Below are 25,657 nucleotides of genomic sequence, written 5' to 3'. Positions count from 1 at the left end.
GTCTCCCAGCCTCCAGCCTCCCTCCAGCTCACCCTCCTTTCCCAGTCCCTGCAACACTTTCTGGAACATGCATTTTTTCCCCCTCCTCCTAATATTTTTATGTGTGTCACATTTTCCTTTCATATCCCTCAAGGTACCTGCTGCAAAGCAGGTCACACAGCAATCCCTTCATATTCATTTGCTCAAAATCCTTTTACTCACCATAAAAGTCAAACTCAAAATGCCTCCTAGCTTTGCAGTGTCCCAGTATGCTTATCTAAGCTCTATTTTCTTTGAAATGTCAATATGCTTATCTAAGCTCTATTTTCTTCTTTTAAATATCCTCAAAGAAAAAGGAAACATATAAATAATTAGAATGCTTGCTCAATATCAATTAACTAGATCTTTAGATATACATATGTATATGTATTTAGTTCAGTTCAGTTCAGTCGCTCAGTTGTGTCCGACTCTTTGCGACCCCATGAACTGCAGCACGCCAGGCCGCCCTGTCCATTACCAACTCCCAGAGTCCACCCAAACCCATGTCCATTGAGTCAGTATTAATTAAGCCCATATATTTTCAGAGTATATATGCATATCTTTATACACATGTTCACCTGTGAAGTTAGATGAAATAGGAATGTAAAACTGCATAGTGTCTTGCCTGACAAAAATAGAGTTGGGACACAAATTCAAGTTAACTATCATTTGCCTAGAAATTTCTCTCAACATATTCTTCTATCCCTTTCCTGATTTTCCTTATAGAAAACAGAGTAAGACACACAGAGGGCTGCCAGTGGAACCTTTCACAGCACCTATCTTGCCAGGGAGGTGCTCTACCATCCTTTAATCCATTTCCTTCTTAGAGTGTGGTGGCCAGAACTGATGGCTTGATCCTTGTCTCTGTGTTCTGAGCAATGCTAAGGGCAGCCAGTTTCTACTTGGTGGAAACCCTCAAACCACTGTCTAAGATAGTGTCAGTGATTTATCACTTATGGAGTAACTGTGATAACACAGTGATGCTCTGACAGCTTTACCAATCCAGTCTAACCTTGAATGACTTGAACTGTGTCTCCCTCAAAAGCTATGTTGAAATTCTAAGCACCAGCACCTCAGCCTTATTTGGAAATAAAGTCTTTGAAAATGTAATCCAATTGAGATGAGGTCATCAGGGTAGGGCCTAATTCAGCATGACTGGTGTCCTTATAAGAAGGGGAAATTTGGACACAGAGCTCAGACATGTACAGCGGGAGGACCTGATGAAGAGACACTGGGAGAACGCATGTGAAGAGTGGAGGGATGTGGCCACAAGCCAAGGGACATCTGGCGCCACCAGAAGCTGACAGAGGCAAGGAAGTCTTCCTTCCCCTGCAGGTTTCAGGGGGAAACCTGATCTGCAGGCGCCTAGATCAAAGACTTCTCACCCAGAACGATAACATTTCTGTTGCTGTAAGCCACCAGTGTGTGGTACTTCACGGTAGCCCCTGGAAACTAACACAAACCCCAATCTTCTGAAATAGATTTTTCACATCTGAATGTCACCCTTGATATTTAACCTTGATTTCCTCTTAAGATTACCACAAATAACGATTCTGTGATTCACTTTTCTGGATCTCAGTTTCTTTACCAAGAAAGTGCTGGATCATCGAAAAAGCAAGAGAGTTCCAGAAAAACATCTATTTCTGCTTTATTGACTATGCCAAAGCCTTTGACTGTGTGGATCACAATAAACTGTGGAAAATTCTGAAAGAGATGGGAATACCAGACCACCTGACCTGCCGCTTGAGAAACCTATATGCAGGTCAGGAAGTAACAGTTGTAACTGGACATGGAACAACAGACTGGTTCCAAATAGGAAAAGGAGTACGTCAAGGCTGTATATTATCACCCTGTTTATTTAACTTATATGCAGAGTACATCATGAGAAACGCTGGGCTGGAAGAAGCACACGCTGGAATCAAGATTGCCGGGAGAAATATCAATAACCTCAGATATTCAGATGACACCACCCTTATGGCAGAAAGTGAAAAGGAACTAAAGAGCCTCTTGATGAAAGTGAAAGAGGAGAGTGAAAAAGTTGGCTTAAAACTCAACATTCAGAAAATGAAGATTATGGCAACTGGTCGCATCACTTCATGGCAAATAGATGGGGAAACAGTGGAAACAGTGTCAGACTTTATTTTTTGGGGCTCCAAAATCACTGCAGATGGTGACTGCAGCCATGAAATTAAAAGACACTTACTTCATGGAAGGAAGGTTATGACCAAGCTAGATAGCATATTGAAAAGCAGAGACATTACTTTGCCAACAAAGGTCCGTCTAGTCAAGGCTATGGTTTTTCCAGTAGTCATGTATGGATGTGAGAGTCGGACTGTAAAGAAAGCTGAGCCCCGAAGAATTGATGCTTTTGAACTGTGGTGTTGGAGAAGACTCTTGAGAGTCCCTTGGACTGCAAGGAGATCCAACCTAGTCCATTCTGAAGATCAGTCCTGGGTGTTCTTTGGAAGGAATGATGCTAAAGCTGAAACTCCAGTACTTTGGCCACCTCATGCGAAGAGTTGACTCATTGGAAAAGACTCTGATGCTGGGATGGATTGAGGGCAGGAGGAGAAGGGGATGACAGAGGATGAGATGGCTGGATGCCATCACTGACTCGATGGACGTGAGTCTGAGTGAACTCCAGGAGTTGTTGATGGACAGGGAGGCCTGGCGTGCTGCGATTCATGGGGTCGCAAAGAGTCGGACACGACTGAGCGACTGAACTGAACTGAACTGGGGATAATAAATCTACCGAGCTTGCTGATTGCATGACAGCATAAAAGTAAACCTCATGTAAACTAGAGTTTCCTTTAGAAAGTATTATATGAATGTCATTTTAATTCTGTCATCTAACTCATCTGCCATATCCTTCCGCTTTAAGTTGTTTTGACCGGGACCATTTTTAAAGTCTTTACTGAATTTGCTGCAATATTGTTTCTGTTCCATGTTTTGCTTTTTTTGGCTGCAAGGCCTATGGGATCTTAGCTCCTCCACCAGGGATCGAACCCCTACCCCCTTCACCTAGAAGGTGAAGTCTTAACCACTGGACTGCCAGGGAAGCCCCCTCCTTCAGCTTTTTGTCAACCTAAAATCTGACTGCCATGCCTCCCCTCTCTCTATCAAGATGCATATAAAAATATTGCATAAGGTAAGTTCAGGCTCAGAACCCTGTGACCTGCCCTCTACAAGCAGCCCTCTCATAAAGCTGACAGAACCAGTCTCACCAACACACTTTGCGGGTATGGTTGTTAAATTCATTGTTAATCAACCAGCCATGGTCACTTTTTCCATCTGGTTCAGGAAGATGATATCAGAGAGTTTCAACTGTTTTGCTGGAATAAAGATAGACAATGCCTGCAGCATTTGTCTGATCTATTAGTCTGGAAATGAAGTTAACTGGCTCCCAGCAATTATCATTTTCCCCTAAGTGTCCACAAACCATCTTCTCATAAAACCTCGTAGAAATCTGCTTTAATCACATCCATCTCAGAGTATCCCAAATGTCATTTTCTCTCTTTTTGAATACTGGGAGCCTGTTTGCCCATCTCCCATCATTTGGTACCACTGCTCTATTCTGTCAAATCCCAACCACCAAACAGTGGGCATGGTTAATTCTTTGCCAACCTGAGAGATAACTCACCTGGGCCTCTGAGATGGCTTTTAACCTCAGCTGCATAACAGAACCACCAGGGAACTTTAAATGAAAGTAATGCTACCCCCATCCCAGAGATTCAGTGTAACTGCTCTAGGATCTGGCCTGGGTGAGTTATAGCTCCCATCTGACTTCATTAGATATAATTCATTAATCTACTTCACATGGGTTTCAGTTCACCTAACAGTGGTTTCTGCCCTAATCTTTGTACAATGAAGATATTTCTCTTTGGGAAAAATTAGAAGCAAAATAACAGCCTTGTTATTTGTCCTTGTTTTCTCCACCCTGCCGGTGCATCAGAAACAAACAGGCATCTCTATGGACACCTGGGTTTCAACTCCTATCTCGTGAACTGGAATGTCCAGGGGTGGGGCCCAGACCTGGTTTTTTTGTTTTTCTTTTTTTAAGCTCTGTGAATGATTCTGATGTGCATCCTGGCCAAGCCCCTCTGTATAAAGATCAGTGGATCTTTCTTTCTTCTTTTTCTTAGTTTCAAAAGACTACTTTGTTGTCGGAAAGCCTATTTAGGGGCCTAACTGTTCTGATTCAGCTTCCCCTCAAGGTCACACAATATACTAGCATTCCTTCTCAATTCCATGCTATTTCTCACTTAGTTTATATTGATTGCTCTTTATAAAATCGGGACACATAAGAGTCTACCGGCAAGCCACACTAGTCTCTTTAGATATTGCCCTCTGAGAGGCAGAATAACCTAGTGAGTTAGCATGCATGTTAAACTTTATGGTCTTTGGTAAATCATGCAGTCTCCCTTGTACCTCCATTTCCTCATCTGTAAAATGGGGATATTAGTAGTCCTCATATACTTGTTATAAGGATAAGTGAAATAATGCTTTTAAGTGATGAGAACGGTACCCAGCAGAGAGTAAATATAAATTATTAGTAATGCTTCTTTGTCAATATTGATCCAACAGTATGAGGAGAACAAACAGCATCATTTTTTGGATGATCCTTGATCTCACGTCATAGAATAATCATCGTTTTACTAGGGCAACCAGCGTGCGTTCATTTCCTACATAATCCAAACACTAGAACTCACCAGTCTACTCTCAAAAGCTAAGAGCCGGAAGTGTGGCCCACCCTAAAGGACCTTCCTGAATCTTTTATTGCCTTCCGACCCTTGTTGGTTTTTCCTCATTTTCACTGCATTTCCATTTACAGTATGTGCTTTTATACATCCTGGTGGGCTATCTTTAAACTTTCTGGAATAAAGTGAGATAAGAAAAACAAAAAGGAAGAAAGAAGATGAATTTTACTTCCAGCACTGCTGGCTGTGACATCATCTATCCTGTTCTCTGTAATGAGCAGGGGTGTGTGTGTCCACAGGGAGCTGTAGAGACAGGGGAAGGTGTGCAGTGCATGCCTCACCCGCTGATGCTGCCTTCAAGAACACAGACCCTCCCTTTCCAGGTTCTGAATTCCCAACAAATGACCCAGATACATTTTAATGCTGGATTTCCTAATTTTTGCCAACTAAGTCGATTAAAAAATAGAGTAGCCTGGCTGAATGGGTTGAACAGTCCTCCAGTTTGTGACCTCTATTTAGTAAAGTTGTTTCCACCTTTTAGGGGAAGAGAAGATCAAGACCCATTTGCTTTTTAAGCACAAATGATTAGCTTCATGGCATTTAAAAGTAGGAAGCCACTTGGTCCCTGGCCATTCTCTGGTCCACTGGAGACAGTCATGGCAGCATGCTGACCTCTGTGGCTGGCACACAGAAATGAGGAGCCACCCAAGTGCCAGGTCAAATGCCTCCACCCCCATAATCTGGTCCACAGCCTCATCTAAACTTTGTCTGAGGGAAAGTGGCTTCACTCCTGAGTGAATATAAATTATTTAAATGCATTTTTTACTTTTTTATTTAAATTTTTTATTTTATATTGGAGTATAGTCGAGTAATAATGTTGTGATAGTTTCAGGTGAGCAGCAGAGCAACTCAGCCATACTTATACATGTATCCAATCTCCCCCCAAACTCCTCTCCCATCCAGGCTGCCACCTAACATTGAGCAGAGTTCCCTGTGTTACACAGTAGGTCCTTGCTGAGTATCGATTTTAAATATATAAATGTATTATTATTTTTTTAGTGGACGAAGTCTCTCAGACCATCAGGCACTCTGAACAACCAACTACAGTTGAATTCTATCAAACCCACTGCACGATGGAATTCAACCATTTCCCCCTCTCATTATTGTTTGCCAGACTATAAAAAAATAAATCCACATTTTTTACAAATTCTATTTGAAGAGTTGCATGGGAAACTCCTATCAGCTACCACTAACTTCCTCCCTCACACCTAGCTAATACCTCAGTGATCAAAGGAGTTTAGCCAACTACAATTTGTCTATAAACTGGGGGTTTATAGGGGTGTATAGACTCAGTCTATAGACTAATGCTGAAGTTCGAATACTTTGGCCATCTTATGTGAAGAGTTGACTCATTGGAAAAGACCCTGATGCTAGGAAAGACTGAAGTTAAAAAGGAGAAGAAGGTGGCAGAGGATGAGAGGGCTAGATAGCATCACTAACACAATGGACACGAATTTGAGCAAACTCCGGGAGATAGTGAAGGAGAGGGAAGCCTCGCGTGCTGCAGTCCACGAGGTCACAAAGCGTGGACATGACTTGGCAACTGAACAACAACAGACTCAGTCCTCTGTGCTCTCCTTTACAGGGAAGGGCAGTTATCCCCGTTATAAAGAAGTTGTTACCAAACTTGGAACACTTGCTACGGTGCTTTTAAAACAAAATTATGGGACAACTACTTGAAGGTTATTTGGAAGTCAGGGGCCAGTTTGGAAACCTACAGAAGCTTGAAAGGGGCCCCCAAGACACAACTCCCTGTACCCCTTGCTCCCACAGAAGCAGGGAACGTGGTCCTTGATCAAGTGGGGAGTTTGTTGAGGTGACTTTCAAAGCTGCTTCTACCTATAAATTCCATGGCTCAATCATTTAAAGTAAGGTATTTCAAGCAAGACTTCTTGACCTGGGTTCCCGCTCCCAGGGCATGAGTGGCACATTTTCTGTGAGGGGCCAGTTAGTGACTATTTTAGGCTGTGTGGGCCGTGGGGCCTCTGTCACACCCACCCGCCTCTGCTGTGTGTCTCAGAAGTGGCCCTAGACGAGGTGTCAGTAGTGACCAGGCGTGGCTGCGTCCCAGGAACACTTTATTTATGGACACAGACATTTGAACTTCTTATAATGGCCAAGTGTCACCCAGCATTCTTCCTCAACCGCTGAAGAAAAACGTAAAGCCCATTCATAGTCTGAGGGTTGTGCAGAAAGAGTCAGTGGTTGGATCTGGCCAGTGGGCCAGAGTTTGCTGACTGCTGTGCTAGAGAAGGGACCTCAGGGCTTCCATGAACCTCCTAAAATACAGTAATGCATGTTGTGTAGATGGGCATATTTGGGTTTTCCTGGAGGAGTTCATTGTAGCAGGTTCTGGAAGGGGTGCTGACTTCACTGCTAAGTTAAGAACCACAGATTGAAAAGCTTCCCCTCATACAAGGCCTGAAATTCTCTGTGGAATAACTCTCTGAGGAACCACAGAGAGAAGAAAACCCTGAGAAGCAGTTTCAGGACTGGAAATGTCTCCACTTGCTCTAGGCCCTTGTACCATGGAGGCTCCAACATAGGGTGTTGCCTTTGGCCTCTTGGAGCTCCACGTGAAGGCTCCCTATGAAAACAGCTGGGAAAAGTCCCGACACAGACTATGTATCCAAGGCTGTTGCAAGACCAGGTGGAACCACAGTCACAGTATTTCTCTATTTCTTTTAGGGAAGGAGACATTCCTGGGCAATTCTGGGAGCGGTGCTGACACCTGACTCCTGAAACCCTCACAGCCTTCCAACCTCACAGGTTTGCCCAGGTCCACATGTGGGCACACTGTTGGCTGTGACTATTTGCCTTTAAAAGTTGGTAGTGAAAATACAGAGCATACATTTCAGCCAGGATTCATTTTGGCTCATGTGGTTATACACTGCTCATGTCTGCATTGTCTGTACAGAGCTCACTGGCCCTTGACGAGATTCAGATTGGAGTTTTCAGTGGCCTAGAGGTGTCTCCAAGTGCCCCAAGAATCTTGGCTCCCTGGCGAGGCAGGCAGGGTCTCGGGGCATGGTGGGACACCTACACCATCCGTCACTAGTGGTAACCGGCTCACAAGCAGTGGATCCTGCTGAGTGCCCAGGTGATGGCCCAGAGGGAGAGCTCTTCTCACACTGGGGAGCCTGCCCCTCTCCAAGACCAGACATGAGAGGACAGGAGTGTCTGTTTCCCTCTCAAATACTGCAAAGGGGCTTGAAATCATCCCTGAGCCCAGGAGGCCTCCATTCTGCTGCTAACAAGAAGGATCTATGAGCTGCTAATGTGGGAAAGAAATGTCCCTTCGTAAGGAATTGTGTCCAACCCAGGCTGGTCCCCCTCACATACCTGACACCTCCCTGTGCCCCTCTTTCCCAGCCCTCTTTGTAACCAGGGCTAAGAAATGACTTATTTGTTAACTGTCTCCTCCACAGGCTGGACATTTGGCTTGGGTGTCTGTCATGCATTTCCAGCACCAGCACAGAGCTTGGCATGGCCCAGTCCCTCCATGTGGACAACATAATAAAGCACAGCAACGGAGCCTTCTCTAGGCTGTATCACAAAGCTTACCTGTCTGATTTGTTTGACCTCACACCTACCCTACGGGGAGACAGTGCTGCCGCAACGGCCACTGGAGACCAGCACACAGCTTGCCCAAGGTGTGCAAGGTGGGGGAGCCGGGATTAGGTTCAGCCTGTTCTGACTCCGGGCTGTGTGGCTGGAGTGTGTCGTCCTGCCTCCCACTGAGAGGCACCACTGTGGTCACCTGTGCAAGAGGCTGAGGCTCTGAGCCCAGCCCGGTGGGCAGTCACTGGCTCTCACCAATAGTGTTGTTGCTGCATTAAAAACCAACCAACCAACCAACCAATAAGCAAAAATTGCCTTCTGCTCTGAGTCTCTCATAGTGCGTGAGGCTACCATCCCCACTAGACCCTTTGGGGTCATTTCTTCGACATGAAGGGTGAAGAGGAGCACAGTCCTTTGAAATTCTTCATTATGACCAAGAGTAGAAATACATTTTCTGTGTAACCTAGTGAACATCACCTCACTCCACCACCCCCAAGTAAAGACGCAGCTTGTACACTTTACCTTCACTCTGCGTGATTCAGTCTGTGTTCTAGTCTTGCTGTTTAGTTCTTTTCTACTGTACCCTACCCTAGTCAACCCGATCCTAGTCTTCATTAAAAATGTTTTCTGCCTTAACCTTCTAAATTGATTTTACAACCCACTGAGGGGAAGATCCAGAAGTCGGGTAAAGGGGCACCCAGCAGGGTGTCTGGAACTGAAAACATGTAGGAAATACAAGGTCGATACCCAGGAATAAAAAGTCTGAGGAGGAGACAGCATGCTACCTGCCATGGCCTGCCCTGAGCCTGAGCCCCCGGGCCAGGCTCTGCAGTGAGCTGGCCCCATGCGGCAGGGCGTGCAGCAGCAGGACCCGTGGCTGCTCCCACTGCAAGTGGGCAGACACAGTGGCAAAGCCAGCCCCGCTCTGCCTCTAACTGTGGAGCCCTTTTTCATTCATCATTTACTTTTCAAAGCAGTGTCATCATTGACAGCTGTTGAGTTTAGCTACTCTAGGGATGCTTTTTGGTACACGAAGAAACTTTCCAGTAGGTCCTGGCAAAAACCCTGATCTTCCAATGACCCATCTTTTCTCCCCATATTTATGAAGATGTCCTGGATGGAGATCAAGTTCTCTTGGCCCAGGGGGAAGAGAAGGTATTAGGGCTCTGCCTACTGGCTTTAAAATGGCAACTGTAAACACTCTAATAGATGCCTCTCAAGTCAAGATGAGGTCACCCACCTTCTCTTACCATTCAAAAATTTCAGGTTTCCTAATGCAGGATCTTATCACCCCAAATTCCTAGGTGCACACTGGAACAGATCTTAGGCCATAAAAAGTGAGACGAGAATTTAGAGATGGAACTGGGAGAGAAACATTCTCTGGAAAAAACACTTCTAGAGCTTCATTCATTCATCCCACACAGGCATACTGAATCCCTACTCTGTGCCAGGAGTTTTTGCTAAGAACACAGCTGTGAAAGAAACGGAAGCACATTCCTCCCCTAACACCTGACCCAGAGCTTGCTAATCGTCGCTGTAGGGTGATGGGCACACGGGGATTCTACTTTTCTTGCTTCTTTTGTGCATGCTTGGAATTTTCCATAATGAAAAGTTAAACATATGAATCTCACACACTTGATGCTGGGTGAAAGAAGCCAGACATAAGAGAGTACATACAACATGACTCCATGTACGTGAGACTCAAGGACAAAGAGAAGTCTCCTCTCCAGAGACAGAAAGCAGATTGAGGGCTGCTGGTAGCGAAGGCATCTGGGAACTGCTCGGACACAGAGATGTTCATACATTCATGTACAAGTGGTTACATGGGTGCATCCATTTGTTAAAACACATCAAAATGGATACTTTAAACAGGTGACTTTTAGGCTCTGTAAATGCGGTTATAATAAAATTTAAAAACCACACACATCCCTGCCTGCATAGAGCATGTTTACATGGAGTAGCTGGAGCTGGGAGAAATTGTAGGGACCACGCAAGTCCCTCACTTTAAGGGAAGGAGCAGAGAGACTCAGTGTCTTGTGCAGGGTTTCACAGACTCTCACAGTGGGGACCTGGACCCAGCCCTGTCCAGTGACTTCTGTTTAGCTCACTGCCTGTGATACACAGCGGAGGCTAAGTTCTGGAATCCCCTGCTTTGGGGGTGATGGTATTTTGAGTCATCTGGTGGAACACCCACGTCCCAGGCACCTGGGTACCTGTAGCCTGAATCTGTAATGTCTCTCTAGGAGGACCACCAATCCTGTTGTTTCCAGCAATAGTGAGGTGCCAGCTACTTATGGGGAGGAGGAAGGAGTGGCTGAAGTGCCCAGTCAAGATCTGGTTTATTTTCCAGGTCACCTCAGCTGACAATCCCCACTCCAGGCTTATCTGTCCATCTCCTTGCTTCAGGCAATGATCATATCTCACTGTCCCCATTATTTTGGCCCCTCCTCCATGCCTAGCTGGGCTCACCCACCTGAAATACTCCACTGACACCCAAGCTCTGTGCTCCAGGGAAACTTCTTTAGGGGTGGAGTAGGTCCCAGAAAGGAGGAGCCCAAATAACACTCAGGCTTGGAAAGATGCAGGTCGGTGATCCAGGCCTTCTCATTTTAAAGAGACTGAGGCTGATGTGCAAACTTAAGAAACCTTTACAAACCCAATGTGTGTTTGCTAGGCCCCAGAACTCTAGGATAATGTTTTAGCAAATGCCAGCTTGAGGGCTGGAAGACAGAGCCCATCCATGAGAAAAGCTTAATGTTCTGCTGTTACTTAGACGCATGTTACCCAGGCTTTGACCACTGTGCCTCCACCCCTGGCTGCAGGACGACCTGAAGCCTTGTCTGCAGAGATGGGCAGGTGGGTACTGTTCATCCACCTACGTGCCACCCCAGATGGGACCATCTACAAGATGGTGGGTGGGAAGTGGCTCCTGTGACCCACACAGGCCTGATCGGGGAGGAGGCTGTCTTCTAAACCTCAAGACTCTGATCCCAAAATTAAATCCTGGATTTTATCCTGTTGTGGTGGCTCAAATGGTAAAGCATCTGCCTACGATGCAGGAGACCCTGGTTCGATCCCTGGATTGGGAAGATCCTCTGAAGAAGGCAATGGCAACCCACTCCAGTACTCTTGCCTGGAAAATCCCATGGACGGAGGAGCGTGGTAGGCTGCAGTCCATGGGGTATCAAAGAGTCGGACATGACTGAGCGACTTCTCTTTCACTGTTTTCACTTTTTGTAGCCCTCAGGGATTCCGTGTTCAGTATCTCCTCCTGCTATCTCGGCTCCTTACGTCACACGGTGACATGAAAGTGTTCCATGTTCCTAGGGGGTTCTTTTCTTCTATGTTTACATTCCCCGCACCCAGGGCATCCCACAGGACACAAAGCACACACCCACGAAACACTGGCTAGAAGAGCCACTCTGAATCCTGCCCTTCTCTTTTCCCTGTCATGCCTTCTCCTAGGTAGCTCTCTCTTCCTAACCCTTCCTGGCTTTCTCTGCCAAGATCCAGCAACTCTCGAGAACCTTCCCTGACGCTTCTGCCCTTCCCCACTTCAGTCAGGAACAGCCTACTAGGTCCCATGCTCCCAGATGAGATGCGTATGTGTTATCTTAAGTGCTCATGGGGTGGAAGGAGACTAAATTCAATGTGCACTAATTTGGTGAATCTACGAAGATGAATGCCCATATAACAGCTATCAAGTCATAAATAAAAACTTTAGAGCTTATGGAAATGCCTTCCCCTGGGGTGGGGGGCTGGAAGGACCAGAGTGATACATACATGGGCCCTCCAGTCCCTGGACACAGGGATGATCCTGCAATCAGAATTCTCTGAGAGAAATTTACTGTGCAGAGTCAAAGACACCCCAGTGAGGCTGTTTAGCTTAGAAATACTTGGGAAGCTGTGACTGCTACCATTTTAGGGCTGGGACACTGAAAGTTATACAGCCGTGCTCAGCAAAGGCACAGTAAAGGCTGGCTGACGGCAGGAACAGTAGAGGTCATGGGCAAATCCACTGAATAAAAGGTGGGGAACCTTGGGATATTCCAAGGGGCAAAGGGCTTGAATACTGGTGTCCAGGGTGGCTCCTCCTTCTAAGAACTCCCCCAGCTCAGACCAGTGGCTACGCCAGCATTAAGCCTCAGGAGGCTCTCCGGCAGAGTCTAAACTGTGTTCTCTGCCAGTCTTTAGATGCCTTTCTGCTTGCGATGGATGGCTGCGCCCCTGCACACAAGGTGTTACCCTTCATCTGAATGCCTGGCTCCGCCACCACTGTAGATCAGAAATCTGGTCCAGAATTGCCTCCCTCAGCTTAGACGCCCCACTGTCTCCACCACCATCAGTATCAGCACCAGCCCCAGCACCCCCTGCATATCAAGGACTGTCCTAACCACTTCACATCACCAGGTTTTTCCCTCCTGACAGCAATCCAGTATGGCAGATTTTATCATCCCTGTTTCACGGATCAGCAGAAGTTCAGAGAAATGAGATGACTTTCTCAAGATCTGACAGCCCCAATCGGAACCTGGTTGTATCTGATTCCACATCTCAGCCTTCAAATATTAATATCACACTACCTCTTGCAATCCTGAACTCTTGATTCTTGGAATCTTGGGATAAGAGGAAGAAAGGCTATAACAGGCTGGGTTGGGGGTAATGAATGGAGAGAGACAGGAACTAAAATTTATCGAGAATCTATAGTACGCAAAGCATCTGAGGTTTGTAAGCTAATCCTGTAGTAATTCTGTGAGCGGGTATTCTCAAGCCCATTATACAGATAAGGAGGTCAGGGTTCAAGAAGGCTAGAGGTGAATTCCTAGGTTCATATGGCTATCCTATGACAGCAATTTTATTCCCGCCCAAGTCCCTCTGGGGTGACAGCCAGTGCCCTGTCCACTGCACCATGCCACCACCTGGGCCAACTACCAAAAACAGGATCCTGGACTTTTTCCATGCCCTCCGCCCTGGCCAGCATCCTGGTTCTTGGAGGAACTCTGCAGCTTCTTGGAGGCTAGGGTTGTCACTCTGGCATGGACATAGGCCAGTGGGCTGTCCTCATATGTCTGTGGGGACTAACTGGGCCCCCGTCCTGCCTGCCATGTGGAAGATGAGGACAGCCTCTCACGGTCTCTAGGGCTCTGTCTTCAAGATTCACGCTTTCAGGAGGTCTTCAGCTGGTGGGCTGGCTTTAGTGAAAGGGTTGTCTGTTCAGCAGGGCTCCTCCTCTGGCCGCTGAGTTGGTGAGGGTGTGAGGGTCTCAGGCCCACTTCCCAGTTTTCTCTCAGCACAGCCTGGTCATGCAGGAGCATGCAGGAAGGGCCTCCCTTGAGGGTCCCGCCATGCAGTGTGGATGGCTGGATGGAACAGATCATGAGGTTGAAAGGGGCCTCCGTGTCACCAGGCCTGAGGGCTCACCTACCTGGAGAGACTCCCCATTCTGGAGGCCTTACCTTAAAGAGGGACATTCACACTGAAGCAAACTTGAAAAGAGAGAACATGTACACAAAGAGTTTACTTGGCTGGCATTTCCCTCATTGTTTTTGGCTTTCACTGAGGACAGGTGGGATGTTGGGAAGGCAGACCTTTCCCTCCTCCACTGGCTTCCCCCCCATTTCAGCGCTATAATCTCAGAGCCTCCTGCTTTTGGGGGGCAGGGTGGGAGTACGCAGGAGGAGTGCTAGGAGTGAGCAAAATACCTCCAAGATCTACAAGGTCAGGTGATGCCCTCCAATCACACCAAACACATCACTCCTGGCCCCTACGGTCCCCAAGGAAGGCAAGCCCACTAGGAACACAAAAGCTAAAAGGCTGCTTTTAGTGGCAGCAAATGATGCCACTGTCTTGGAACCAAATCCCCAGGAAGACAGATGGTGAATTCCATATTGGAGAGTTTTTCCAGCATCAAAGGTCACAGATCCAGCTTTGCTGGCTTTTCTATTCCCCCACCCACCCACTGCTGTATGCCCGTGGTTGGAAGCAAGCCGCCTGCTTCCAACCAGAAGCTTTCTAATCAGAAAAACTGATTTGAGTGCATGATGGCACCAAGTCTCCAGTTCGGTGTTAATGGCACATCGCTTGTACAACATCAGTAGAGTATGGGAGTGGAGAAAGGGTGGACGGGAGGAGCATAAAAAGGAAAGTGGAGGAGGGAGGATATACAAGATAAGATAGTTGGGAGGAAAGAGGAGAAGGAAAGCTCCACGCAGAAGCAAAGGCCACTGAAAAATGTCCTAGGGTGGGGTTAGCGCAAAGGGGTGAAAACCTGAAGGGAGGAAACCCAGGAAATACTGACAGCTGGTGAGTCAGGGCAGGGTTTAGACAGGGAGGTTCAGGCGCCAGGGAGCAGAAATCTCAGCTCAGCAAACATCTCAGGAAGGCAAAGGCCTGAAGGGAATAGCAGCCAATCGAAGTCTGTGATGGAACCTGACCAGAGGCCAAATTCCAGCTACGAATCTGGACAATCTCCTCGGTGGTATCTTTAGAGGGGCGAGGCTTCCTATGGAGGGGATGGAAACCAGTTCTGGAAGCTGCTCTCCTGCCATATCCTCAGCCCTTGTGCGGGTGACCCGGGGACCCCAGCCTCCAGCTGAGCCAGCATGGGCAGAGCGCAGTTTGCTGCGCCCACCCGTGTGTAGGGCCTCTGTGTGGGGCAGTGGGGATGGTTAGGAACCCTGGAACACAGGCTGCCACGCTTTGTCACTGCATAACTCCTAGACTGGAAGACAGGACCTCCCCAGGTCTGTTCCCCCAGCACCCACTACCAGGCAAAACCAAGTCCTTCCTGAATCAGACAGGCAGGATGCCTGCCCCGCCCCACCTCACCACTGCCAACTGCTCAGGGGGCTCAGATTCAGTAGGGCCAGCACAGCAGTGGAAAGCAGCTCTTCAGCAGGCTTCTGGGGACTGGTGGCATCCTGGTGTGACATCAGCAGGGCATGGGCAGGGAGCAAGTAGAGCAGGCCCAGAACAGAGGAGCCCCGGAGTTCTCTCTGGAGCCCCAGGCCCTTGACTGAACACCCTGGAGATCTTCAGCCTGATGAGGTGGGGAGTCCGTACATAGCTTTCCTTGCTTCTGGAACACAATGTGCCCAGTGTCTTCGCTAGGCCACCTCCAAGGTGCATAGCTGGAGATGCTTGATCACAGACTTGCCCCCTCCCTTCTCACAGTGGCTTTTTCCCTTTGACTTGGAGTTTGTTCCTAAGATCTAAGAAACTCACACTGTCCTTCGCTGCTTGTGATCTGCCACCTTGGCTACTTGTTCCCAGTGTCAATCCAGTTTTTCTTCCTCTCTCTGTCAAAACCATTCTTCCGCGGTTCTCCTTGGAAGGCATCTGGTGTGTCCTTAATTTATGTGACACCTGAAGCCCAAGGAGAGCTTGTCTTGTGTTGGAACTCCCTGTCCCATGAGCAAAAGATGACATCTATGGGGACACACTTCAGCTTCCCAGGGTCTCCCCAATGACTTCTCATGTGTGGCTGTCTGTGGCTTATACTGACGCAGCTTTTGGAACACAGAGCCCTGCTCACTGCTGGCATCTGAGCCAGGCAGGCCTCCACACCCCCAGGGAGAATCCTGGGATGGTTAGAGCGGGTGATGGCTTATAAACACCTGTGTGAGTTTCCACACTGGTCCAACTAGGGCTTTCAGAGATGAGATACAGTATATCCGTCATCGCAGTGGGCTTTAATTCAACTTAAAACTTGTTTCTATTACACAGCCCACAGATGACTCAGGATGATGCCATTAACATTTTTCAGAGAAGAGTTTTCAATCAAGGGACAGATTTGGGACACCTTTTCAACATGCTAACTAGATGAAGACTGTTCTTTCCTGATTTTAATATTTCTCTGGAGAGAAATCTCTTGTCACAAGGATGTAATTGTGATCAGAGATCTAAATAACTTGAATATATCTTGACTGCCCTATAGCTGAGAACTTAGTAAGGATCAATATCACTCAGCTCCAAACGTGACCAGAAATACCTCTCATACAATATAAGTTTCCTTTTTTATCCTTCCTTCAGATGATGTTCTAATTTCTTCCTTCAAACTGAATTCAAACCAACCAAATAAATGCCCTCTCCTGACCCCCAACAGTGTTGAGAGTGACTCTGGAAGCCTGTGAGGGGCGAGCAGGAACGTGCCCAGAGGATCATTTCCAAGGCAATGATGACTCAGTCTTTAGGAATGCTAAACAGTTGTGAACTTAGTGGGAGCTCCTGGATGGCCCCCAGAAGCCTACTTGAGCCCTTCAGTGAAGGAAGCAAGCAGAGTCCTGCCCTCTGGTCCAGGTTGGGGCTGTCGAAAGGCCCAGGGAAAGGAAGCACCGAGTTCTTGCATTCTATGTGGATAGAAAGAACCCCTGACCCAGGATGGACTTCTACTGCTGATTCCTGGGGAGCCGTCACCCCCTGTCCACAGGAGCACCCAGCACCCACACCCCTTGCCAGGGCCAGGGCTACAGCTAGCAGAAGGCTACAGCTCAGCCTTCTGGTTCATGCCCCCCACCCCACCCGTCTGTATCCTTGCCCATCCTGTGGGCCATAGAAACTGCACATCTGTCCTTCCTGCCCTCACCTCTCTCTGGGGAAGCCAGGGACTGCTCCAAGTGTCCCTGCTCTCAGGTGTGCACTTTCACTGTGCTCAGAGTTCAGACTGGAGGGTGGAAGCCCCAGGAACTGCTGGGGCTTTGGGAAGAGCTCCTGGAGACCAGCACTCCTTGGGGCTTCTTTGGCCATCTCAGAGCAATTGCCTCCACTGGATCCGAGCGAGTCGGCCACCAGACCACTCCAGAGAAAGATTCTGCTCCATGAATTCATCCTTTAAAGCTTCCTTGTGCTTTTACCACAAAGAGCTTCCTGAATTCCGTGCTTCCCCGTGGGCTCTCTGCAAAGATTCCCTGCCTTTGCCCCAGCCAGACCCCCGTTCCTTTCACACCCCTTGCTGATGATGGTCCCCTGGGGCTTGTCGCTGCCAGCCTGCACCCCCAGGAGGGGCTGCTCCTCCAGCCCTGCCCCTGTGCAAGCCTAGCATCAAGTCCTTCTGTTGACCTGGCCTCTAGACTGCAGTTTAAGTCATTCTGCAGACCTGCACTGTTTGACTGGGCCCTGTGCTCATCCTGGGCTCCTCTTTATTGGGCCTAGATTCCTTACTCAGGTCTACTTCCCAATTTTCTTTGGGTTTGATCAACTTAGATTAAACCTAAAATAAGTTTCTCCTCCTCTGCCTGGCCTCTGGTCTCCTGAACGCCTCATTTTGTCTGGGGAAACTTGTCAGTTCATCTTGTCCTAAAAGACCACCTGCAGAGACCCTAGGGATGGGGTGGGGCCAGCCTTTAGGCAGGTTGGCATGTGCCATAAGCCCTGTTCCAAGCTCACATCACAGGCTTAGAACAGCAGGCCCCAGAGCTGTGGGTGATGTTAACAAAGAAAGAAGGTACACCTGAACTTAGCCTGTTCCAAGCTGTGTGTCAGCCAGAGAAAATCATAAAAACTCTAGAAGGAAGCAAACAAAGAATGGTGACGGGACTATGTCCAGGGACCTTCCACCTGCATGCTCTTGTCTGGCTGAGGCCTGGATCACATCCTTCAGCTGAATCTTACACCCAATGTGAAATATTTCTAAGATCCCTGCACTGTCAACCAATGCCCCCCAGAAAACCTCCTGGAATATAGTGGATTTCCTCTCTGATGATTCCCAAGGCACAGGAGGGTCTTTTTTATACATGGAAGTGATGGAGAAGGAGTCAGGGCTCTGCCCTGTAACTTCCTTACACAGCCCCTCTTCACTCCCAGGACACCAGCCAGCTGGTTACCCAAAGTTTCATCTAAATGATTGCTTCATGAGGCTAGGATGCAAGAGAACTAAGAGTTTCCCCTTACACACACACACACACACATGGATATGTGTACACGCACATGCACACGCATGCTTACACGCACCCACTCTCTAACTTTAAGGAAAGCACCTCTGACCCTTTTCCCTTCCAGAGGCAGGTCACTGCCACAACGTGGTCTCTGCTGTCTGAGTCAAGCCTGGACTCGACAGGCCTATTCCTCTTTCTAACCTCTGAGCTTCAAACTCAATGATTGCACCTTCCTCTGACTGGCATGGTCACAACAGGCGAAACGACCTGGAAGAAGTGTGTGCTGAGGCTGGAGACAAGGCAGAAGGGAGAGTGGGTCAAAGAAGGCAGAGACGAGGTCTAAAGAAATGGCATCTCACATAGCTGGGCTCCACGGGCCGCTCTGGGGACAGTCCTCTTCAAATGTCCACCTCTGAGTCTCAGCCTCAGGCTCTGTGCTAGCTCCAAACAATGACTGCGACTATCACTGAGTTAATATTTTTCTTTAAATGGACTCATTAAAAAAATGTTTATTTATAAAGAAACTTTGTATCTCTACCACACATAGAAAATCAGTATTGCCTACAATTTTGGTCAAGATAAATAAAATTTGATTAAAGTATAAAAGGTTCCTCTGTGTCCCATGTAAGTCATCATCTTGGTTACAGCTATTGGTTATGTATCTTTGACAGTAAACCCCCAGGGTCAACGAAATTCTTTTAGGGTGTCTCTTGGTGACCTTCTGCCCTTGTCATCTTGGTTGTGAAATGTGCCCAGACCCTCATCTCTGTGCACGGATGCCAGATCCACCCTCAGTGTGTACAAGCTACAGGCCTACTTACAATGCGAGGTTTGAAAGGCGGCTTGATCTTCTTCTGCTCCAGGAGCAGCCAGTCGATCTCCTTGAAGAACGGGTGTTGCTTGATGGCATCCTCACCGTTCTGCGCCGCCACGCAGCCCAGGCGCTTGTGGGGGTTCTTGGTCATGAACTGGGGGGATGAAGACAGAGAGAGAATCAGGAACAGAGGCCCGGCAGGCACAGGCACTGAGGGGAAGGTGGAGCTCAGCCAAGGCAGAATCTTTGGCGTCACCTCCCAAGCCCACTTTCTGTGCTTTCAGGAGCTTGGCCCCTCAGGGTACTCTTTCATCCTTAAGTAGGACTAACTATCCACCGGCCACCGCTCCACACATGTCATATGCATAAGACTGACTCATTCCATGCAATGCAGCCTTCTGAGGGACTAACACGATCCCTACTTTACAAGTGAGGTAGTTGAGGCTCAGAGAAGTTAATTACCTTGGCCAAAGTCAAACAGCCAGCGAGGTATCAAGTCAAGATTAGGAACTTAGACTTTTTCTAACCCTCTGATTTTCCCTCAGATTCTTAACTCTTCTCATCAGGGAGACTGAAGTCTGACAACCTCATACTAAGAGGTCAACAGCCCTTTTGGAGGTAAGGAAAGAAGACCAGATATTCATGTTAAGGTCAGTTTTCAAAGGCACTTCCTCCCTTTTCCTTTTCCTGAATGTAGGCCCTCCTACTAAAAAAAAATTTTTTATTTGAATTTGTAATTGCTAGCACAAAACCCAACATAGATTAACAGATAAAAAACAAGAAAAATAAAGGCTTTTGCTTCTCAATGCTTGTCTGTAAAAACCACATTGGTGTGTTTTGTACTTTTTGGCTGGTGTCTTGTGAACTCACACATCCAAGTGAAATTACTATTGCTACTAAATGAGTCAGTCCTGATGGCAAATGTGAATTTAATTGAGCAGATGTATAAAAATATAACCTTGAAAAAAACTCAGTGCTGGTAGGTGGAAACATTTCTGACAGCCAACCAAAATAAAGGTAGTGGTGTGTGTCTGCGTGTGTGTCAGAGGCTGAGGTTATGTCTCATGCGGTGAAGACTGAGAAGAAGAGCACAAAGTATAGGATAAGTCTATAATGATGGCATTTCAGGCTTCAGCAAGGGAGGGTTTTCTGGGTAGCAAGAACTTCCTACTGACTCCTGCCTGGCACTGCTGAAACCAAAGAATCTTACCTGGGCAGAGATAAGAGGGTGGAGGGGTACTGGGTAGATGCTTCTCATTTATTTAAATTATAATTTGTCTAAACTTTTTTCTCCATGGTGAGCTCTATGATATAGGCATCAGTCCTATCTTCCCAGCGGATGCTGGGCCGGATGGCTCAGTGCCTGGCTCCCAGGATGCACTCAGTACATTGAGATGAGAGAACCGCGGGTTGAAGGCTGGCCCTCGGGGCACGGGGCTGGGAAAGGGAGGAAGCAGGACCGCTGCTCACTGTTGCACAGGTGGTGCACTGCATACCTCTATGGTGCAAAGGCTTCTGGAGAGTTCTGCACGTAGGCAGCAGCCCTCAAGAGACACGGCTCAGTGGCCAGAGTCATGGAAAACCTGGCCTGGCCCTAGAATCAAGCGACAATGTGAGGAAGTGAAGTGTTCCAAGGCCAAGGGAGTAGAAGACTTCTCCTTGCTTCCTCAGCTCTTCCTGTCCTCCCACTTCTGGGAGGGGAAGTATCAGGGCCATGGATAAACACACAGGTTTTAGCGTCTCAGGAAGCTGACCCCGAGCCAGAGTCTCGTCTTTTCCCAGACATTTCGCCCTCACCAACCAGCTGACACAGGCACAACCTCCTTCTTCTCAACCTCTGCAGGTTGACGTTTCCTCTGTGCTGATGACAGTTGGACTGGATACTTCTTAGCTGCACAGTGCAGGGTGTTTAGTTGCATCTCTGACTTCACCCACTAGATGCCAATAGCACCCCTCCCCTCCAAGTTGAGACAACTAAAATATCTCCAGACATTGCCAGATGTCTCTGGGGGATGATGGAAGTGTGGGGGGCCGGGAGGGGAAAGGGCAAAGTCATCCCTAGGTGAAGACCTCTGCTCTGATCATTCATAATGAAACGGCCCATCTAGGGTACCGGCGGGGTGCTCACTGGAAGGTGTGTCAGGTTGGTGTCCGGGGCCCAGGGTGAGTGATCAGCTCTGCTGGGGGCATCCTAGCTGCCTCAGGTGCTACAGGGTCTTCTTTTGCCAGCGCCTGGCATAGTGTCTGGCACATCCAAGTGCCCAATAAATAGGTGTGGAATAAATGAGTGAGTGAACATATTCTCTTTGCTTCCTTCACTGCTCGTAGCCCAATTGTGACCACCTATGGATGTGTTTTTTAACTTATTCCCCACCTTCTCCTGCTGGATCACAGGCTCCACAAGGCAAGAATGATGGCTGTTACACTCACGCAGCGTCTAGCACAATGCTAGAGGAAAACACTGCGCAATGCACATAGGAAAGCACTCAACAGACAGTTGTTCATTGATCAAGGAATTGGAGGGAGGGAGAGGAAGAGAAATAGATGTGGGAGGCAGGGAAGGAAGGAAGATGAGAGAAAGAAGGGAAGAGGAAGGAAACAATGAACTGCAGAAAGAAGCAACATGTTCTGATGTAGCATTTTCCAAAACATGGTACGAGTCCCCTCCAGACACCTGTGAAATGATTTTAGGCCTTTTTACTATTTTTATAGGATGATTTATGTTAATCAATTATGTAAGTGATACTGATTTTCCATTTATGATAGTGATGTAATATTTCTGTATATATACAATTAGGTAAATATTGGGACTTGACTTGGAAAACAAGAAAAATAAACCATGATAGAGCAGGTATTTTGATATGGCCAATTTTGGGGCTGTGGCATGCTGACTCTGAACTTTGGGGTGTTCTGATGGGTGAGAGGAGCCAGGAACAGAAGTCAGGGTTCCTGGGCTGTCATGGCCTCAACCCAGTGGGGTGACCCTCCCCAGGTAAACTGGTCTATTTACATTCCCTGCACCTCACCTCCCTGAGCATTCCCAGGGGGACAGATAACTTCATTTACTTGCCATAGTACAAGTATCTCAATGTTGTAGCCATGGTTGTACTGAGCAAGTACTAAGCATTATCATCTGTAAGGGACTATTTTGCGGCGTGGGAAAGTCTATTACATCTGAGTCCATTGTGGTCACAGGGATCTTGAGAGGACACATCTTTTCTGATCAGTGTCGCTGTTGTCGACACAGGTGTACAGCGTCTCCCCCTCCCTACCTTTCTCTCTTCCCCGTTGCAAGCCCCAGAGGTAGACAGGCATGGGTGGCAGATCAGGAAAGGGGGTGCTACCCCCAGAATGTGAGCAGTAGGGGTGACCCCAGCACCACCGGGGTTGGTTCTCCCCCTCTGCAGCTCTGGAGGATACACAAGTGCACAGAGCTTTCCTCTGGGAATGCAGATGTGGTGCCCCTTGACCACAAGAAGAGCAATCTGCCCTGGGCTCGATTTCTCAACAGCAGCCCCTGTAGTACACCTGAACTCCCAGTGGTGACTGCCCTTCACCCCTTCTGTTGGGCAGAGGTGGGATGGGGAAAGGGGTGGGGGCAGGCGGAAGGCTGGGGAGCAGAAAGAGGGCAAGGGCCGATGACTCACAGCTTTCAGGATGCTGACCGCCTCCTTGCTGAGCCAGACCGGGTAGAGCACGTCGTCATGGAGGATGGACTCAAACAAATCGTCCTCGTTGTCAGCCTCGAAGGGGGGCTGCCCGGCCATCATCTCGTACATCAGTACCCCCAGGGCCCACCAGTCCACTGAGGGGCCGTACTCCAACTCCTGCAGGATCTGTTTGGGAGATGGGCAACATCAGGGCCCCCCTGCAGGCTACCTCCCCGAGGCCACGCCTGCACCACAAGTGGCCTTGCGAAGACCTGGGTTTCTATTTCCAGCTTGTTCTTCCATAGAGTAGGGCTGCCTTATAAAAATTTGGGTTCTAAATCAGCTAGTTGAGTGAAAATTGAGTTTGGGAGGCACAGTGTAGGGGCCAGGTTTCCAGAGTCAACACCCACAGTCTGCTTTCCAGTGGGAACAAATTACAGCTTCTTTGCTTGAGTACCAGATGAAGTTCCTGACTTGCATGGAGGGCCAGGTGAAAAAATTGTGCATATTCTCGACACTAAAATCACAGTGAGTGCAGCAAATTTAGGTCTCCCCTCAATAAAAAAGGGTGATCAGAACCTCAGTCCTCTCTAGATAGTGACAACGCTGAATTCACGGAGCCCTGGGCTCTTGGAAAAGAAACTACAGTTAATAAATCTCCCCACCCATTTGTGTTCTAATCATAAAGGACCACTATGCTCTTGCATATTCTGAGAAAAGACCCATTTCTATTATTCTTCATGACTCTCCTAAGGCCTTCTGACAAATCATTTTCCTTCCTTTATAAAGCCCCAGAACCCCTTAAAAAAGTGATTGAGTGCTATTTTACCTTTATAACAGCTTTTACATAGATTATTTTCTTTTTCCTAATTTACTGGTGAAAAAATTAAACTTTTAATTAAGTGACTTGCAGGAAATAAAGCCAGATTTATGCACTCATTCCAATCTTACTTCAGATTTGACTAAGTTCAAAGTTTGTTTTATCCATTACTAAATATTGTTAAACATGACACTAATCTGCTTTGTGGTATATTCATTATAATTAGCTCACAATTTTGTGCTCAAACATATAATAAACTCCATCAATTTCTTACCATATTATTTCACTTATTGCTTGTTAGTTTCACACTGAGAAAACCAAAGAGGTATAGATTTTAATTAGCTTAACACGTGGGTTTGTTTTGTCAGTGATCCTTGCATATTGAGTGGACTCCCTTGTTTTTATTTCAGGCATTCCAGAAAATTCTCCCTATTCCAAGAGCTCAAATCAAATCCTGGTTGTCTGGTGCATTTTGTCTTTGCATTTTTCTTTGACAAATCCTCCAAATAAGGATTTGCCACTTCTCTTATCTATGTTCTCCCTGCCTCTTCCTCCAAGTATATGGAGTCAGACTCGCTCAGGTTAATGCACTTAGCACATGATGCTGAAGACACGCTGACATCAGCTTCCTGCAGAATGGTGTGTGAGGACTCAAGTTTTACAAACAGAATCAGAATGTCAGTGCAGGAGAGGAACTCTGAGTCGAGAAGCTGCAGAACTTTTGGGAAAGCAAGTAAATTCCCCCTCCTAATTTTTCTGCAGTGCTGGCCAGGTGCTAGAGACAGAAGATAAACCAGGAGGTACCTAATTTCACCCCAAGTTTGGCATTACATTTCTGGGTGATCTCAAGCCAGACAGTTGACTTCCTCATTTATCAATGAGGCTCAGATCCTCAGCTTAACCTCACAAGATTAATTAAGATAGAAGATTCCGAAAGCCTACTGCAAATACAAAGCTCTATATAATTGCAAGGTGGTACTAAATCTAATCTTACTTCTACAAGGTTTCATCTCCATGTGTGTATAGTATGTAGCAGGTCAGAGCAGAAAGAATGCTGGGTTGTCCCCACTGCTAAGGAAGTGATGTTCCCACTCCACAGTGATATTTTCTTCTTATCAGTCAGTAGGACCAGGCGAGGTGCTGCCCAGAGACAGCGGGGCAGGTGAGAGGTCATCTCTAATTGCTCTCAGTGCTATCATTCTATAAAGAATTCCAAAAAGTGAAGGGAGGAGGAGCACGACTGGAGTGCACATCCTCAAATGGGTGTATTCTAAAGACACCTCCCCAAATGGCAATGGTCATCCAGCCTGCGGGTCACCCCAGGCAGGTAACTTCTCAGGTCACCTATTTCAGAATGAAGCTCCAGCTCAGTTCTCAGATTACCAGACAGAAGACGAGGTTGAACTCAGGTATCTGGTCTGAGGTCTGCTCAAAATGCCCTTCTCAAGGTTGCAGACTGCTTGGGATTAAATCAAAAGGTGGGAGAAGCATTTTGACAACAGTAAAAAAAAAAAAAAAAAAAAATGCACATTTTAGGACTCTTTAGAACTTAGAATGAAAAGGAATGTGAGCAAATGCAGCCAACTTTAAATTATTTGGGGCTGGTAATCTGCTTGGTTAGGACCTTTGATGTCTTAGTCCAGTGGTCAGTACATGGTATCTGAAAGGTCAAAGATATAGGCTCCACTGAGAAGCCAGTAAAGCTGCTCGGTGCCAAAGCCAAAGTCTGAGCCTCCCTCAACCTTGAAAGACCCAGAGCCCCAGCCTGGCTCACTGTGGTACCACCTTCAAGGTCATGGTTATCACCAAAAGCTTTCCTCCAAAAAGATTTCCTGGATTTCTCCAACCTTTCTCCTAGTCTCTGGCACCCTAAGACCTCTGGCACCCTAAGACCTCTGGCCTTAAGATTTGACAGGCACTTTCCACATACTATCATGATTTTAGCTATTTTTTTTTTTTCATGGTCAACTGTCTCCCCAGGGCATCCATAAGCCACCAGAGGATAGGGGCTTTAGCAGTTTTCTGGATCTACTTGTGACTAGCCTGTTTGCAACACTCAGGGAGACTGGCTGCCAGGTGTGACCACTGTGTGTGTCTTCCAGGGCATGCTCCCTTCTCTCCTGGGCTCTGGGGACCCTGGTGCTAAGGTAGCTACCCGCTAACCTCAG

General features: G+C 47.4%; 1 protein-coding gene across 4 annotated transcripts in view; it reads right to left on the bottom strand.

Moving 5' to 3' along the window:
• PRKCE (protein kinase C epsilon) overlaps positions 1 to 25,657 on the bottom strand; it is a 542,503-nt gene that overhangs the window by 9,313 nt on the left and 507,533 nt on the right. For 3 of the 4 annotated variants that reach the window (XM_027555170.1, XM_027555168.1, XM_027555171.1), the window contains 2 exons: positions 22,667 to 22,855; positions 19,027 to 19,173 (listed from right to left, as the gene is read on the bottom strand). In XM_027555170.1, coding sequence (XP_027410971.1) covers positions 19,027 to 19,173; positions 22,667 to 22,855 — 336 coding nt within the window. Of the gene's footprint in view, positions 1 to 13,789; positions 13,820 to 19,026; positions 19,174 to 22,666; positions 22,856 to 25,657 lie in introns of those variants that run through there. The other variant, XM_027555172.1, reaches the window with a different exon arrangement.

This window comes from Bos indicus x Bos taurus, chromosome 11, assembly GCF_003369695.1.
Source record: "Bos indicus x Bos taurus breed Angus x Brahman F1 hybrid chromosome 11, Bos_hybrid_MaternalHap_v2.0, whole genome shotgun sequence".
Taxonomy (NCBI): Eukaryota; Metazoa; Chordata; class Mammalia; order Artiodactyla; family Bovidae; genus Bos; species Bos indicus x Bos taurus.
Note: the sequence above shows the minus strand (reverse complement) of the source record. Positions and strands in the feature narration are given on the sequence as shown.